At 38.6% G+C, this 19,012-nt stretch overlaps 1 protein-coding gene across 2 annotated transcripts in view; it reads right to left on the bottom strand.

Annotated features, from left to right (window-relative positions):
* Positions 1-19,012, bottom strand: part of MED13 (mediator complex subunit 13) — a 55,365-nt gene that overhangs the window by 1,383 nt on the left and 34,970 nt on the right. For both annotated transcript variants that reach the window (XM_068656299.1, XM_068656298.1), the window contains 20 exons: positions 15,950-16,166; positions 14,897-14,981; positions 14,441-14,562; positions 13,216-13,306; positions 12,860-13,074; positions 12,226-12,422; positions 10,190-11,106; positions 8,623-8,790; positions 7,358-7,581; positions 6,644-6,833; positions 5,961-6,426; positions 5,038-5,257; positions 4,203-4,394; positions 3,828-4,051; positions 3,242-3,384; positions 2,866-3,024; positions 2,597-2,782; positions 2,266-2,414; positions 1,864-2,037; positions 591-691 (listed from right to left, as the gene is read on the bottom strand). In XM_068656299.1, the coding sequence (XP_068512400.1) occupies positions 591-691; positions 1,864-2,037; positions 2,266-2,414; positions 2,597-2,782; positions 2,866-3,024; positions 3,242-3,384; positions 3,828-4,051; positions 4,203-4,394; positions 5,038-5,257; positions 5,961-6,426; positions 6,644-6,833; positions 7,358-7,581; positions 8,623-8,790; positions 10,190-11,106; positions 12,226-12,422; positions 12,860-13,074; positions 13,216-13,306; positions 14,441-14,562; positions 14,897-14,981; positions 15,950-16,166 (4,440 nt within the window). The remainder of the gene's footprint in view (positions 1-590; positions 692-1,863; positions 2,038-2,265; positions 2,415-2,596; positions 2,783-2,865; positions 3,025-3,241; positions 3,385-3,827; positions 4,052-4,202; positions 4,395-5,037; positions 5,258-5,960; positions 6,427-6,643; positions 6,834-7,357; positions 7,582-8,622; positions 8,791-10,189; positions 11,107-12,225; positions 12,423-12,859; positions 13,075-13,215; positions 13,307-14,440; positions 14,563-14,896; positions 14,982-15,949; positions 16,167-19,012) is intronic.

Genomic DNA, 19,012 nt, shown 5'->3' on the forward strand with positions numbered 1-19,012 from the left:
TTGGTATTAGGCACGTATGCTTCCCAACATGCTGAAATAACGTGCTTTCAGAATTATTACAAGCACAATCAATTATTACAATTCAGAATTATTACAAGCACATCAAAGCAGAAGTTTATTTCAGTAGAAAACAGTCATTTTAATTGTTGATTCTCATTAATGTTGAGGTTCATGTATTAAAAACACAAAAGGAACCTTTTTTCAGTGTCCTATGTTTACATGACTATCTACACTCTTGTACTTCAGCATTTCAGTATTCCCACGACCCATGCAAAATTCTGGTTTAAGTTTAACCATCTTCCACTCATTTATACACTGTTTTCTGGTTTTGATGAACTCAATATTTTTCAAATATTTTCAGCTGTAATCAACTTGAATTAAAGAAGGGCTTAGTGATCTTTGTATTTAACTGCACTGTCCTGTGATAAAGCCATCTTTTAGTCACTCAAAGCACAGCAGTTTATTGTGTTTGTGACGTGCTGAGGACATCAGCAAAGAAATAACAGCAAGAAAAACAAATATGTAGATCTATTGCAGCAATATTAAAGATGAAATGCACCGTATTTTTGCAAGTGATCAATCATAAATACCTGAGCACATCAGAAGTTTGATTAGAATCAAGTGGATGGGAGTGTTTACTGTGGAGTAGCTCGTCTGATTGCACTGAAGGCACATGGAGGTGCAAAGAGGCCTAAGAAAGGAAGAAAGATGTTAGCAGTTATCTGATTGAACTACTACTTTCTTCCCTTTGTACCACCAACCCCCATCTTGCAGCCACCTTCCATTCTCTGACACGAGCTGAAATAAATCTTGGCTTTATGCAGTCAGTAAGCGCAGGACTTCTCTCTCCTAAGTTGCATTTCACTATTCGCATTGTGCTTTTAAGAAATTGTTTTAAGATGCCTTTGCCTACATTAAGTGATTATTAAAAAGGCAACTCAAGTGTAATGAGATTTCTATTAATACACAGCCTTTATAGAACCATAGAATGGTTTGGGTTGGAAGGGACCTTAAAGATCATCTAATTCCACCTTCCACTAGACCAGGTTGCTCAAAGCCCCATCCAAAATGGCCTTAAACCTGTTCCAGTGCCTCAACACCCTCAGAGTAAATAACTTACTCCAAATATCTAATCTCAATCTACCTTTTTTTAGTTTAAAGCAATTACCACTTTTCCTATCACTCCTGACATAGAGTCCCTCCTCAGCTTTCCTATAGCCCCTACTGAAAAGCTGCTATAAGGTCTCCCAAGAGCCCCCTCTCCTCCAGGGTGAAGAACCCCAACTCCCTCAGCCTCTCTTCATTGGAGAGGTGCTCCAGCCCTTTGATCATCTTCATGGCCTTCCTCTGGACTCATTCTAATACAGCCATGTATTTAAAAGTCCACTTGCTTTCCCTAAGACCAATCTATTCCATATTGGAACTTCTCAGGGTACTACAATATTATTACTTTATTACATTACTTCCCGCCACCACCAGTCCCCCAAAGGGGTGAAACATTGATCCGAAGTCTGTCTAGAAACAGAACAGGACACCTATCCTTACAAAATACTTTAGCACAGAGCCACTAAGAAAAAGGTGTCAGGATACTCTGAAGAAACCATCAGAAAAGCAGAATCCTTCAGACTATTTGCTACCTTCCATTAATCATTTTTCTTCCTTTTCAAAAAGCGAACATAAAAAGCTAAAGCTCAAGAACTTGAAACCCAACCTCTCTTGAAACAAAACCAGACATATTCCAGAAGCTGTGCACCGACTCTTTAAACATAACAGTTCTCCCAATTCAAATCCCTGCATGTTGCACAGTAGTGTGTGACAGACTGTCCACAAAGATGGCTGTACAGCCTGACGAGCTTACTGTACCTTAAGAAACAAGGGACACTGATTTTGTGCTTGAGGACATGCTGACCAAAACCAGTCAGGCAATGGACCTGCTTTGGCAGTTGACACAAAATAACCAAGGGCCAATGGCTGTTGCAGTATATTTGTTACTTCATCATGAGATTCTGTTGAAAGCAATCGGTCTGTACCTTGACCCTACAAAACAAGCAACAGTTTAATATTAGAGAGCACAAAACAGAAGTTATCTGTCACTTTCAAATCACAAAGCATTTTGAAACATCCAGGCCATTACACAAGTTTTGCAGACACCCCACTAGCCAGTTAATTCAAAACATTTCCTAGGAACCTTCCATTCCACAGAGGACCATGAGCAGATGCAGGAAAACAAATGAACAGAAACCACATAAAGACATATACTCTTACCTTGCCCATGTCACCTCCATGGGGGTAGTGGGACCCTGGAGAATGTACAGGGGATCCAGTAGGGGATGCAGGAAGTATATTTATAATATCAGGATCAAGATCATCTCCAGTGTCTAACAAGTCAAAGATCCCCATTCCATCTGCTCCATCTTGAAAAAGAACAGGAACAGTCAATTTCTGCAATTTCCCTACCTATAGGATATGACAACACATTCTGAAATCAAGTGATTTTCCACATAAATCCTGCAGTTCAGTAGAATAAACAGTCTTATTACAGGGGGACTGATGAGAGAGCTTTGGTTTGTTTTTAAAATAAGTCCAATCTACTAACCGTTGTTTGTGTTGAAGGCCAGATCCAAGTTTTCAGTGGTATAAGTTGACGATGCTACTTGCACAGAAGCAGATGTGGGAAACACAAGTATGTGAGTGCATGACGTGTCCTGTGGGGTATTCAGCTGAGATGTCTGCATATTTAAAGTGGTGCTGCGTCCAAATACAGAGCCAGTCGATACAGAATCTTTGGAAGACAAGTCAAGCATTTCCTTAGTTTTGCAAGAATTAACTATGAATTCCCTCTCCAAAACATAGTTTCTCAAATACCTGGCATTATGATGAAGGACCCCTGTGGTTCCATTGCTACCAAACAAGCACTGAGAATGCTGGGAGAGTCTGCAGCAGAGATGCCACACATTCTGCACATGTCTTTTAGTCTCTTACTGAGGGACTGAAGATTTCGGCGACTCAGCAAACAACTCCAATCTGATGATAAAAAGGACACAAGTCTGTCTAGAAGAACAGTGCTTACTGCAGAATACATATTCTACATAAAACACTGTGTGGTACAAAGTTCACACGTGTTAGGTGTACAAAGGAACTCTAAAGTTATATAGGTTTTCTCCAGAAGCAGGGACAGACACTGTATTATTTAAGATTAAAGCTCCAAATAGAGTTTTAGACTCTAAAATGCTAACATTACCTTTTAATTCCCCATGTCCTATTCGTCCTAAACGTCCTATTACAACTCTCCAAGGCAAAGAGCTCATCTGCACAAGTCCTAAGCACCATTCCCAGAGTTTCTGAAGACCAAGCCTGCGGGCAGAGCCCTTTTTCCTGCGAGCTCTAGAATTTAAAAAAAAAAAAAAAAAAAAAAAGATAAAATCAGAACCCATTGACAAGAAGTTTCTCTAGCTGCCTTCGGGACTCGCTTGTAGTAACCTGAACATTAGCAGGAAACAATAATGTTAATATTGTAGTACATTAACTGCTACTTCACATTCAAAATAGGAGGCTGGTTTGTTTTTAATTAATCACATTCTAACACCGACATCAAGAAACCAGAAGGGGGATGTAGCAGGAAGAAACATACAACAGCTCTCAGGAAACTAAATAGCATTCTAGAAGTTTTAACAATATACACATAATACTGAAATTATCTGTTTGTTTTAATTTTACTATATGGTGAGTCTACGTAAGTCAGAGTTACTCTTATATTATCATAAATAAAATAACTCTGGGGAAAATAAAGAAAATATACATGCTAAAAATTAAGAACTCATTCTTACCTGTTTGGTACATCAATATTAATTATGCAAGTCTCTAACTGTTCTCCATAGAGATCTGTACAGGATGCAAGAAGCCATCTTTGATCGTGAGACAAACAGTAGCCTACAAAAAGTACGTTATACTTTTGGCCAGCTTCTCCAAAAGTTTCTCCTAGTTCTGTTTGCTTGTCTTTTACAGGAGCCAATATAAAAGGAGGGGTGTAGAGTCGAATACACTCAGGTCTCTATAAAAGATGACAGAACAGAAAATGAACTTTAAAGAAATGATTATTCTTAACTCTGGTTAGTTCATGTGAAAGACACTGCTGATAAAATAAACATTCTTCCCTTTGATTCACATATTTACAGAATCACATTAGTCTTGAGAACACTCACATCAGGGCTCTTAAGAGCAGTTTCCATGGCTAAACCTGGACCAAAGCCAGTTAACGTTTTCACATTGGTGGAAGTTGGAAGAGGTCTCCGACACTGAGTAAATGCTGAAAATGCCAAAGATTTTAAATGCTGAGTATAAATCTGCCGGTCTTCGTGTTTCACGGGCTGCAGAAGGTACTGACATGGGACAATCTACAACAAAATACACAGGAAAATTAAGTTACTGTTTCATCATTACTTTTTTTTGAGATAGTATTTGGGTATGTTGCTTTCAGAATGTCAGTTTACAATCATTTCTCTGGTTCTCTCTGGTTCTTTGATATTTTCTACTACTCCTTCCAAAGCTATATGGGACTTCAAGTAATTATGCTCATTGATCTTTTCTTCAGAAAAGAAAAGAATTTGGTTAGCAGATAACCTTAGTGAGTCCTCCAGAAAGATGCCCTCTGATTACTACTTTTGCTGCTGATAGTGTTACAGTTGGATACTTATCACAAAGAAGCCCTAGTCTAAAGCCCAGCAGGGTTACGCTGGCAGCAGATCTTGGTGATTGGACAAAGCAGTTTTCCCATACTTCACTCATTACTGGAGTGGGCCAGTGCATTCCTCTGAGATAAGACTGAGGAGGTAGGAAACTACCACAGGCTTTGGCTTTGACTAATAACACCCAAACTTCTCTAAAGACCATAATCTTATTAATTTAACAGCTGCAGAACTGTAAACAATGTTCACAGAGCAAACAGAACTTTCACTTTGAGGGCATTATCATCTCCAAAATACAGCTAAAACCAAAGGAGGTACTTTGATCAGCATGTTTCTATAAATGTTGGCTCACCTGCACAGAAATTATATTCTTGATGTTGGGAGGAAGAACCTGAACCATCTCTAAAAAGCAGCGCAGAAGTCCAAGTGTCCACAAGCTAGACGAGCTACTGTTCTCATCCTTTTTTTCATACGTAAAAGGATCAACTATGTAAACTACAATTGCAGGTGGATAGGTGATAGCGTGTGAATCTCCATCTGTAGGGACTCCAACTTTATCTCGATCCATAGTGCTGGAAATGAAATTTTGAAACCCATTACTAGATGGTAAGCTTTATAACAATTTGTTTTTACTTACATTAAAACTAAGCTCAAATCAAAGATTAATCTGAAAGACCTTTGAGTTAACTGTGGTGTAAGAAACGGTCTTTTTATTTCAATTTTTTTTGTTAGCTTGTCAACAACTCAGTATCATACTTGTTTTCTCTTTAGCCTTCTTCATTACAGAAGCTCATCAGCACATAGTTTGATTGGTTCAACTGGGGAACAAAAACACCTACAACATCAGCAATTAAGACACTTCTTACTGAGAAACTATGACTTCAATAACAAAGTAGAATTTCAAGATGATGCCAGATATCTATTTCTCCTTCCACCTCATTTAAAAATACAGAGGTTTTTTTTGGCAAAAAACAGGTAGTTTGGCAAAGTTTTTCCTCTTTAGAGAAATAGAAGAAAAAAAGTTTATTTTTGTATCACAGCAAACACCGAGATACAATTAGAATTGCAGCTAGGATATAAGTCAGAAAATTAAACTCTACCATTAATGAGTTTGCATTCTCCCTAAAAAGCAACTTGGTGACTAGAAAAGAAATGGTTTGTTATTGAGGGGACAAGCGTGCCATTAATATGTTCACATTTGTTGAGCTGCGGGTTTTATGTTTTGCTTTGGTTTACTTTTTTAACTAAGAGGGCTTGAACGTGCAGTTCCATTACCTTTCAGAAACCTCTGGATGGGGCTGTGCAGGTGCTGAAGTAGTATCCGCAGACATCCCTGCTGTTTGCAGTGTCGGCTGTTGCTGCTGTCCTCCTGTTTGCCCATTTTGGACTGTTGCAGCCTGAGTGGGCAGGGAAGCAGAAGTGGTATTGTTCATACTGCTAAAAGGTGGAAACGAAGAGGGCTTGTTTGTTGGTATCCCACTGCCTACATTAGCAGAAGAGGATGACGTGGCAGTGGTCGTCAAAGTTGAATTAGCTGTAGTAGCTGCAGAAGACATGGCACTAGTTGATGTTGCTGTCATAGTACTACTGGTGGGAGCTGCAGAAGCAGACGATGGAGTGTTGGGATTTCCAGCATTAGCTGTCACTGGGGGCAGAGCAGAGGCTGGCTGGCTGGGGGGAGGGATCAGATTTGTTTGGGAAAGTAAAGAGTTGTCCAAAGGCTGAGAAGCGAGATAAGGACCTAAAACCAGAAAAAGAGTGTACATTTAGTACTGTTTATTATGAAGACGTACCTAAACGTATGGTTTTTCTGGTTTACTTTTTTCCCCAAACTTAAAACTAGAAAACTGTAACAAACAGTAAGACTCAATGAATAAATACAACGATTTCTCTTCTACTGGAATGGAACAGGTGGCAAGTATACACAAAAAGCAGCACCAAAAAAAAGTAATCCATACCTAGTTCATATCTGCAAACTTGGGCGTATAATTTCAGTTTGGAAAATGCTTCATTGTTGGCATTAGCTGTCTGTGAGAACCATTCTGTGACCAACTTCTCAGAAAGTTTCTTTGAAGCAGTAGGTCCAACTCTCATGATTCCATCAGGCAGTAATTTACAGATAGGCCTGTGCTGACCCAGTCTGCATGACTGCAAAGGCAAAACATAAGATGCAAGGTAAGGAGTTAAAGTAAGATATCAAGTAAAGGAGCATGGAGAGAGAGAAAGACTCATGACATTCCAAAGAAACATTTTAATTCTAGAAAACTACACGAGTATGAAATACTGTATAGCGATTTTCATGTTTTCCTAAATGCAAGAAAAACAGATTGATAGATCATCCACCCTAATCCTAATCACAATCCAAGCAATACATGCACTTAATTCATTAAGCTAAAGCAATTAAAGTGGTAATACTCTGCTTTACCACTGAGTGGCGTTTTATCAGACAGACTCAAAACAGCTACTACTAGAAGTAATGATGAGCAGTGCAGTGCGAACAACCCTTGTCTTCCAAGTGCCCATTCCTAAAATCCTTTCCAGCAGCTTTCTGATATAGCATTCCACACAAGCACTTATACCACTGGAGACAAGCCTGATAAATAGTTATGAGTATGTATTAGAAACAGTTTTTCAAAAATCCATTTCACTGCTAACTGCCATAAATAATGTACCTCGTATATTGCAGTCAGATCCCTAAAGAAGCTTTTTGCTCCATTTAGCAGAGCCTCATTCTCAGGGCACACCACAACATAAGCAACATCTCTCTGAGATCCGTAAGGTTCCAACATCAGCCTCTCCCAGTACGGCAATGCAAATGGAGACAGCACCAGAAAATCATAATCGTATCCCAACAAAAATGTTGGGATTGGCAGTGGTTCTGGGGACTCATCAGTTCCTGGAAAAGCAAAATAGATTTTCCAATATATTAAGCAGGAAGCTTAAAAATAACAACCTGCTTCTAGAAAACATGAAAAGAAGAAACACTAGCATTCCCAGCATCTAAGAGGAAGTAGCACTGATTATAAATGGAATAGTTCTTTTAACACATACAAATGAAAAAAGCATGCATGCACAATCCAATGCTCCGAGAAAAAAAAATAAATTAGCTGAGTATTCTCATCTGAAATCTCTCAGGGCCTAAAGAAGTTACACAGTTGTTTATTATGTTTACCACTATACAATCAGGAACAGATCTTCACCATCCAGGAAGCCTTCCCCACAGAATCTAAGGGATCAGTGATCAAAAAAGAGGGGGAAGAAATGTAAATAGTCTAAGCAGATACATGAATGACCACAGAAGGAAAATTCTCAAGAACATGCATTTATATGCATCTTAAATGTATAATTAGGATGTTCTAAATATTACAATAGCTACTAATACCTGCTGGCAAAAGGTGACCCCTTTGTATGTTGGCAAATGAAACAATTTCACATATGCTAATAAAGTCAGAGTTTAAACCTTAAGTTGAGTGCACAAAATTTACCTTCTATCTGTAAACATGCATCAGGTGTTGGCTACTCCAAGTATGTATGATACAACACACTGGATGATCTCAGATCTTCAACATAATTTTGAAGCTACTGATCAATAAAGCACACTTTTTCAAGCATTTCAAAGCTAATATTTAGTAATTGCTCTGTATTTAAACACAAAATCCATTTTGAAAATTCAGTCCTTCACTATGATAAGTGTCAGGTGTATATAAACAGTGCAATTGTCAATTTTAAACGCAGATACTTTTGATTCATTCAGTGTTTTTAGAATATTCTGTTTCTGCAAAGAAAAGTATTCTCCCCTGCCTAATGGCTCTTGTTATTTTAAAGAAAGGTCCAAATGCTGTTTAGAATAGCAATAGGCTGAACAGCATCCAGACGCTGAGGTTTGGTGGCCAGATCAAGTAGAGATTAACAGACAAGAGTCTACACAGCAGTTTACCATAAGAGCCTCTGCCAGCCATTTTGTGAAACTGTTGCCACGTGAGAGGGCCTTGCACACCCCAAGATCGGACTGTTCGCTTCTTCTGAATTGCATCCTGAAGAACTGGCTGGAGCGAGAGGAGCATGCGCAGGATGTCCTGGGAACACTGCATGCTCACATCCAAAACTGAAAGGATAAAAAGTTGTTAAGGCCTGCCACAACAATAGGATAAAATAAAGCCTTCCACAAACAACCCTGATCCTAAGCTACCTTGTTTTTAAATAAGTCACCTTCTTCCAATATTTACGTGCTGTTCATGCAGGCCATCCAAAGGCAGATAGAAAAAGTTAAGCACACAGATTTAGAGTTCTCCCTCTCCCCCTCCTCCTAACCAGATAAAAAACAAACAAGGAAACCGAAAAAAAAAAAAATCATCTGTAGAGTTACTTCCTGCAAAAGCCTTAACATCTTAATATTTTTATTTCTTAGACTAAGTCACAAAAAAAAAAAAAAAATCAAGTTGTGCAAGTTTTAAACTGCAGAATTCTCCCCTCCATGTAAAGGAAGTTTAGGCAGACTGCCACCCAGTGCTCACTTCAGAGAAATCTCAAACACGGTCCATTTCATCAGCTTCCCACCACTATGCCATTTAATGCACAGTGTTTCAAAATTTGTCAGGGCTATAGTATCTTTGCCTTCTTCTAAAAATCATTTTCACATCTTTTTATCCTAAGCATCAAGGTCACAATTATACCACGTCTTCTCCTGTGTACCTGAAAACATTGATTTACCCAGAGCCTGGGCTTTTAAACTTACAGCTCCATCAATACACAGAAGCCTAGCTTTGTTCATCTTCTTCAGCCTCACTAATGACTATTAACTGTAGTTAACTTCTCAAAGTTCCATGTTTTACTGTTTACCCACCTATAGTTGCTACTTGAAAAGACTGCTACTGAGAGAAGAGGTAGGTATGCAAATACAAGCAGGCAGGAGTGTACCGTGAGACAGTAAATCATTAGCCAAGGCCTAGAAAGAAAACTCCAAAAATCTCTGGCAGATCCAACACACAGCAAAGGCCACAATAAAGCACATTTACCACACACCCCATTAAACTACCACCCCCTCTTAAAGAAGGGGGCAGAAGCCAATTGAATCATACATCTTCTTGAATTCTACCACAGTAGCCTTTCGCAGTACAGTCACCATTTGAACCACCTACATTTTTTCTACATGCGCTCATTCCACAGAACCTCTGTGGATACAGTCACCAAAAGCTGCTTTAAAAGAATAAGTCTAGGAAAAGCATCTTGAACAGTTACTGTGGTCTTACATTACACTTCCAACCTGTTAGAATTATACGGTGGTATATGGTGTTCAAGGTCTACACTCTGCTTGCTGTATGGTACCACCACAGAAGGTAAAAAGAAGCGTTATTTTGAACACTGTTAAAGCAGAAGTTTATGCAAGCATGCAGGTGGAAAAACAGTTTAAAGCATCCAGTACTTGAAACCAAAAACCTTTAAAAAAAAAAAAAGTAAAAATTCAGAGGTAGAAGAGCAGCAAATAAATTGTTTTCAGTATTTACCATTTCTTTTTGACCAGTGGTGCAAGCAAGTCGTTTTCACAAGTGCTTCATCAACTTTTCCTCCTGACATATTGTCCATGAACTGGCGTCCATGTTCCAAGGCTAAGTAGCAGTCATTGCAACAATCCCTTTCTTCTACACGTACCAGGTTGCTAACTGCACTGACTTTGGGGATAGGATCTTGATCTGCTGCTCCAAATGGTGAGAACAAGTTGGTGCATTGATCTTGCAGCAACAGTATTAACTCATCAGGCAGTTTCTCAGGTTCTTTCAGTCCTCCGCTGCCATGTTCGACAGAAGTAGCTCTGAGAGCTTCAAAGCGTTTTTCTGCTTCCTTGCCACACTCTGTATTACGTCCTAAAATATCCAATTCATCTTCAAGAAACAGTCCAGAACTGTTGCCAAATTTTCTATTCATAACAGCACTGAAACCACAGGTACACCTATACTGGGCCTCTTGTGTTGGATCGGGAATGTAAACTCCAACATCAGCACCTTTGATGTTCATATTGCAAACACATATGCAGCAGCTGTCAAAGTTACAGTCTTTGAAAAGATTCATTACAGACTCTGAAAGGATGAGATTCACATAAAGACTGTGTGCCTCTGGAATGGAAGGCACGGTTGCAGGTTCAACAGAATTAAGCGGTCTACATGTTGATGGTGTGGAAGCTGGTGAGTATAAATCAGAGTTCTCGTACTTGACTGAACCCTGCGCACTTGCCGGTCCACCAGCTCCACGAGGTGTCCGAGGAGTCCTTGGTGTTCTAGGAGTTGGGAAACGAGGGGTGGAAGGAGAAGGGAGAATTCCAGCTCCACTGTTACTGGGTGGTGCACTACTTGGTGGCATCCCAAATGGAGTATGAGTTTGTGGTGTGTACGCAGGGCCGTACTCTTGATCCATAGTGCTTCCATCACTGATAGGAGCCATAAGAAGAAAGAAATAATTTAAACAAACTTCAAAACCAACGCACCACCTAAGTCTCAAATTGCTAAATAAGGGTCTTCCTAATTAAAATTTGCTTATTTGAACTAGTCTTTCATAATCTACGGAAATAATTTAATTCCCTAAGGAACTTCAGGAGCATTTGCTCTAAATGACTTTGCAGGATTCCCAATGACAGTGCTGTTAAAGAATCATTCCCTTCTTCCTTTCCACATAGTTTCCAGGAAACTAACATGAACAGTGTAAGTTACAAATACTATGGATGTATGGATTCTGCCAATAGCAGATTCAGCTAGATGTATGAAATAGCACCTGGAAATATTTAATGTTTTTTTTCTAAGCAGCTGAATATTTCCCAAGACCTGTAAGGCTGATGAGACCTGGGAACACGTTGCTTATAAGTGACCTAATAGAAGCAACATCAGTATTTACAACAAAATCAAAAACACTGCAACTTTATCAATAAATACACAGCCTCCTCATTGCCTAATCTGTCTATAGAAGCTACTAATGCAGAAGGAGGAATAAATATTTTCTTCAAGAACTGCCAGCAAAACCATCACTACCAAACACAGATTAAAGAAATGCTTCCTGTAATACTCCTGTTACAAGGCAATTATCACTCTAGGCATAGCTTTCAATAAAAGGAATTTTTTTTTCTAATCCCAGTACAGATGAGATTATTACTACTTAAGAAAATAATTTAAGAAACAGAAGCACCACCTACTAAACCCTTACAGTACCTATACCACCACTGCAAAAAAAAAAAGTCCCAGGTTTACATTTATCTTGATTGTTACCATCTTCATTACTTATTAAAACTGGACTTGCACCATTAAGCTTCCCCGAGAAACCTTTAAATGAGACAACAAATAACGTGTATGCACAGTTAAGAAGCTATTTCAGGAGACACTCTCTTGTAGTAAGGTTTAATCAAAGATTGTTTGAAAGACTTCTGTCAGTTGTCTAAACAGTGTCTTTATAAATTTTTCTCATTACAAGTTTATAAAAAAATAAAGCTAAGGAGTACTTTATTGGGTAAATAACTGAAAACTGTAAAAAGCTCACACATTTGTGGCATAAGTCATACCCATCTTTGATGAATGGCATGGCAGGTCCTGGAGGAAGTAAATCCAACTTTCCTACAGTCCAACTCTGGCGATAAATGCATTCTTCTGGCAGCTTGATGGGAGGGAGACACTGGCTAGGAAGTGTCTTCAGTGGTGCAAACATGGAACATCCCACTAAGGCTTGGCAGTTCTCAGGTTTATAAACATAAGAATAATCCTAGAAGTTATACATGGTAAAGCATCAGCATGCAAATTAATAAGATTACATCAGCAATAAAAAGGCTTCTTAAAAAAATGGAACTGAATAAGAGTTCAAACAGTAGCTCTTTAATATTTAATCCAGATAAAGCCGTGAAGTGGAAGTTAAGATTTACACATACATCATTGGCGCCCATCAAGTGATGTGCCAATACAAAACAAACCATGAATTATCAAAACTTTATCATTAGTTTACCAATGGATAATTGATACATCACTCTTTAAGTTTAAATTGTAAAATAACACATTACTTATTAGATGTATGTTGCCTACCTCAGTATAATACAGGGAAAAAGTTACAAATTGTACTTAGTCTCCCACCAATCCTATTCGGGATTAAGTAATAGATTGAACAATAATCAATAGAAACATATCAGAACCGTCAGCACTACCTACCTTTATTTCAGCAGGTTTGGGGCTGCAGAAACCCTCATCTACTTCAATTCTGAACTGAGCTCCCACACTAGAGCTATTCCCTTCAAGTACTGTTCCTCCAAGTGTAGTGTCCATGCTGCCATACTCCTTATTATTCATGTTCATTGGTGAAAATCCCATAATATGCTGTTCCAATGAAGGTGGAGTTGGATACATTTTATGGAGATCTGCAGTGCCTAATTTCAGATTAGAAGTAGGCTTTAGAGTATGACAACATTTTGAATTGCTTTCTTTCTCCTAAGATTTCAGTAGGGTAAAGGAAGCATGTTTAAATGTTTAAAACTAGTATTCTATTTAAAGAAGAAAATAAAGCTTACTTATGCATGACAGCGGGTCTAAATTTCCTGCTTTTGCCTCTTTGCAGTTGGATTTGTCATCAGCACCATTCACCGTTCTTTTAGATCCAGGCTAAGAAGAAAAAGTAGTACTCTATTAAAATCATTTTAGACATGAACACACACTCATTTTCCCTGATAACAGGAAATTTCATGTACAGTGGACATAGAAGGCTGAGACTTTATATAATATTATGTAATATTTAGAAAACCTATAATAAATCATAAGTTTGATACTAGTAATTGGTGTCACCCTTGTCTTCCCTTAATATTTGTACGTCAGAATACTCTCCCGTCAAATCATGACGCTATTGAAATGAAAGACCAGCTATAAAGTAGCTCTCAGCCCGTTAGCAGACACCAAAAAAAGCTAAATAGGGCTGCCCACAATCTCTCATAAAAAATACACACTCCCAAAGCCATGCTAACATTACTGATGTTACCATATGAACGGGAATAGAAAGAGATAAATGCAACTCCTGGAACAAGAGTTAAAGGGAAGAAAAACTGTTTAAATTAAGAGATATTTTACAATGTTTAGACAGTACTGTAGTCTACAGAACATAAGAGTCTTCATGCTTAAGAGCAAATAAGCTTGCTTTATGCTCTATATAATGACGACCTTTGATGGCCATTAAGATCCTTCACGCCTTTACTCAACTACCGCTCCCATTAAAGTTGATGGGTATTTTGTCTGAGTAAGGAGATTTAGGTTTATGCATGGAACAAAGTCCAATTCAGAAAAGACAACTGATTATCAACAGTACTGAGACAGAAACAAGGAAGATAATGAATTCAGAGCCACTAGAGACTGCAAAAGAAACTGTTCCAAGACAATAACTACTGCAACGAAACAGCTCTGTTGGCAGAAGGTCCGTCCACGTGTTTAAATGCTTCTTCCATATTTTTGTTTGTTTTCAGTATTACCTTCATTGACTAGCTAGTTTATTAATTTTAGCTAGAGATATATTCTAGCATATACTGTCTGATTTGCGAGGATAGGCAAGATCAAAAGCTTTTTTATATCAAAAGTGATTGCATGAGCCAAGCAGAACAGCATGTCTGCTCTAGAGGAGTCACAATACTTGCTTGCAAGTGTTGCAAGTTCCCCTAAAACCACCAAAACCACCCAGAAAACACAAGAACACATACATGTTACTTGCAGTTTTTTGTCTAGCAGATGCCATGCGTTTTGAACATAACTTACTGTTAGTTCATCCTCATCAGAATTGAAGAGATTGTCAAGGTCAGTATAGGAGACCACCAAGTCTGTTTCATGGAACAGGCTAGTCGATGCAGTGCGGGCATGAGCAGCAATACGTTGGGCATCTATAAAGAAAAACAGATTACAGAAACACTGGTGATGTGTGCTTTAAAAAGCCACATTTAAAGGACTATTTCAACAGCTGAAAATATACACATGTTCTCAGTTCCATTCAAGTGTCTTACACATAAGTGAGGTCCCTTCAATTTTATTACATTTGGACTTTATAGCCACCTTTTATTTGCAAGGTTCAACAAATAAAGTGCATTTCCAAGATCATCCTGAATTCTGAAGATACAGGGTAAGACACAAAGTAAAAACACAGTAGCCTGTTGAGTCCATTGACTATTCAAATGATCATTAATACACCACAATTTAAAAAAAAAAGAGTCTTTTTACCTTGCTTGACAGAAGGACTAAACAGAGACATAGCATCCTCTCCTTCATGAGATAAAACTGTAACACTGGATGCACCGTCCTCAGCCTATTAACAAAAAAGGCAGAAAAGTTCACTTAAATCAATCTGGGAGAAGGACACTATTTCCCTATGGAAATTCTTGTATGCATGGGAAGGATCAGGTTCTCATTAGCCTTCTAGCTCAGCAGGGTGTAGCCTGGGAGTCTGGTTAGTGGTATCTGCTCATGGAGAAGGAGGCTTAGAATACAGACAACATGCCACCAACACACAGAGGAAAAGCATGGATAACATACATCTTAGGCTTTTGTGTTAGGGATAAACACTTAATTTAGAAATCAAGCTGTGGATTCTTGCTCTAACACTTTATTGAAAAAAACATTATGAAATGGTATACATTAGCTATACTGGTAATTATTAACGAAACTCTCAGTACAGGAGTGTAAACGTACAGTAGTCCTCCTAATAAGCCAATTTATTTCATATACAAGCTCTCAATTAAGTTAAATTTTCTTCCTTTTTGGAGGGTGGGTGAGAGGGGAAGTGGACAGGGAGTGAGGAGCTTGGTACTTCTGTTTTAAACACAGCCTCACATAGTTGGCACTGGTTAAAGTACAAGGAAAAAGTGCAATTCACTGTCCAGGCAACAACTAGTCAGAGTTCACCTCCTCTTCCCTCAACCTTTCCACATATGCACAGAGCATTTGCTTTGTTTTTACAGTCTTCCACAAGTATCTGCTGTCACCCATTTCTAGAGAGAGGATCCTGAGCCAGATGGATTTTTGTTCCGATCCAGCAGCATTCTCCCAGAACGAGCCATAAGGGTTAGTGCAACAGCACCACCAGTGTGCCAAAAAAAATAAAAATAAACTAGGTGTGTAGTTACTGCATGAATGCTGCATTCTTCATTTATTATTTCTGCTTGAATCATTTTTAGATGTACTTCTAAATACAGAGAAGGATTTATGTTATATTTAGTGACTAAAGCAATTTGTTTCAATCTCATCACTGATTTGTGTCCTCACTTCTTCACTCACCTTGTGTTTCTTCCCAGCTTCCCTCTCGATGTTCTGCCTATCTTTTTTACTATCAGGAAATAAGAATTCCACATCACCATCAACAAAGGCATAAGGATCAATTTCAGGTTCCTGGTCAGCTTCTGACACTACTGCTGCTAGGTATTGGTTTTTACTCTGATACTGTTGCACCAGTTCATCCGAAACCTTTAAAGGCTTTCTACATTGCACCATTAATCTGCACAGGAGGAAAAAAAAATCACAAAATATTATTTATCACTTACATGGAAATAGGTCTGCTATCCCACAACCCTTCACAAAAGCAATTTCATCTTTCCTTTCCCTTTTCTTCCCTTCCACCCCAGCTTCAGAAAACTTTTTGGGAAAGAGATGAAATCATTAGTCATGTAATACAGCCTCCTTACACACGTCAGATACAGCACTGTGACTCATTCTGACTATCTCTCCTCAAGCATTGTCAACCCAGATAAAGATTAGTAATTCATCCCAGGCCGTAGCTGTCATTTATTATAAAGTACAAACGTATTAAGCAGTCTATAGCCACTAAAAGAAATTCACCAGGTTAAAAAATTACTTACTGCCATTCCCCATCCACGTTCAAACAAATGATCGGAAAGAAGTGATTAAATCTGAATTTTCTATATTTTAAGAATTTAATTCATGAGCGTTTAATTCAGCATAGAAAGGCAGCATGCCAACCCTTCTAATACCTGGCTGTGTCTAACACAACACAGACCGATACACTGTTGCACACTAAGTCTGGCTATGCAAAAAGCCCGTAACTACATAAATGCCACCACATTTAGCAGTCATTTAAATCACTTCCATAAATACCAGACGAAGGTCACAACACACCGATACCTGATTTACTAATGGGAATAAATAAACATACATTTGCCATTGTCAGCATTTTTCTTTTCATCCCATTTGGAGTCAAAAATGGAGTTGGAAGTACATAAATTATGTTTTTGCAACATTTACTGGTTTCTCACGTGTAATATTGCACCATCACAAAGATTTGTGATTTATTCTTTCCCTTTTTTTCCTCATTTATTCTTTCCCTTCGCAAGCCACTCTCCAAGAAATGCTATCCCATAACAAACTGATGTGCCTAATGATGAGCAGGGCATGGTTTTTACAGCCTAGATCCAGCCACTACCTAGAGTTTAAAATAAAGCTTACATTTCTCCTCTGAGAGACCAGAAAGCAAGAAAAATGTGATACAGAACAATTCAAAGACTTCAGCCTTGGAATTCCACATCAGCGCAGTGATTTCTGAAGAGTTTTCCTTGCTGCCTTGCCTATCCCTGCCAACACAAGTCATATGCAAAAGGACAGAGGCAGGTTCACTCTGTCAAGCCTTCCTAGAAATAAGCTTTCCAAAGAAACATCTCACAGCCAACAAGTGTTAAATTCACCTACGCTGGTCATGGTAACACCCTCAATAACATCTTGCATTAGCCATTAATGCCACCATCTCCACCCCAGACAATGCTGCAACGAGTGTGGCTTTATGTCAAGAACTAGTGGTATTTATACGTGGAGCAGCACTTGATAAGAGCTGAAGTCTTCCTCTTTTCCAAGTCCCATAAAAATTAACATGGGGGTGGAAGGAAGAGATAGACAACAACTTTCTAGGAACAAGGAATCAAACACCAGGGAAGACACACAGAAATTGCTGCTCACTTTTGGTATTATTTTTTTGATCAGCAAAAAAGAGAAATTAATAGCAAGATGCTCTGGTGGAAGAATGTGTAACATACATACACACACTCTCAGTAAATTTCAGTGAATTGTTAAATCAAACTGTAGCCCATACAAGGAACAATCATTTCTTGAATAGAAAAAGAGAAACCTGAAGTAGAGCTTATCTTTGGCTGGCTGAAATCAATTCAAGAGGAAAAAAATGCTACAATCCCATAAATGCACATCTTGAAAAAGCTGAGATTCATTAGCTAATGCAAACACTTCAGCAACATTAACACGACAGATAAGGCTAAGAACGCGAGTATGAGAACAGACCAACAGCTACAGGATATTCATTTCTGCTCACAGCTTTCCTACACAGCAAATTCAACGCAACTGCTACCAGTGGCTTTCCACTGCTAGGAATTAAACAAAATCCACACAAAGTTCCAGTCCTGTGAGTAGCTGCTTCAACTCTTCCAACACAAATTAAGCACACTACGTCCGGGGGAGGGACAGGACACAACTCTATAACGTGATACTGGTCACACTGAGAGTCTCCTTTCACCTGAATATAAAAAAGTGAATCAAAAATAATTGACAGCAACTGGACTGACAGATGCAACTCCTGGTGCATTCACAGTGCATTTTTTTGTCCACGGATCACATCCGTAAAACAAAGTTTGTCACCTCTGCATCAAAGTGCCAATCGTGTTAAGTTTACCCTGCTATTAACAGCCCTGTCAGCAGCACCTGTTGCTTCCCATTACCATCCTTCTCCTGCTGCTTTCCTGCTTCAAGCTAGATGTCCTCACAAGGAAGGAAGGTAAAAGATGGACACCAGAAAGAATTTCTTAAGCAGTACAACTGCAAAGGAGACAACCCAGAGGGCCAAGTGGTTTGGGTTTGTTTGTTTTGTTTTTGTGTAGGTTTTTGTTTTTAATTTTTGTCAGTGGTGGTTTTTTTTTTTTTTTTGCCTTTACTGGGAGAGAAAAGCCATATTGATTAATTCTGCAGTAAAACAGAACTCAAACAGCTACCCCTGCTTTGACTCAATCAATGCAAGTTTTAACACCAAAACCACTAGTGCTATTTTCCTCTTTTGCTTCTAAGCTTCACAGTTTATCAAAACTTAAACAATAAAGTGATCAATTTTTATCCTGATTGAAACAGTAGCAGAGCAGAACATTTTAAAACCTGGTGCTAGATAACACTAGCTTTCAGAAATAAATTCAATTTATTCAACAGCAACAACAAAATTAACTTAATTTACACATACTTCATTTCATGACAATCATATCAGCTGAAGTGCAAAGAATTTCAAGATCTCAAATACATTGCCTGTAGCTTAAAGGCTTTGGTTCTAACGAGGAACAA

The sequence above is a fragment of the Anas acuta genome, chromosome 19, assembly GCF_963932015.1.
Source record: "Anas acuta chromosome 19, bAnaAcu1.1, whole genome shotgun sequence".
Classification (NCBI taxonomy): domain Eukaryota; kingdom Metazoa; phylum Chordata; class Aves; order Anseriformes; family Anatidae; genus Anas; species Anas acuta.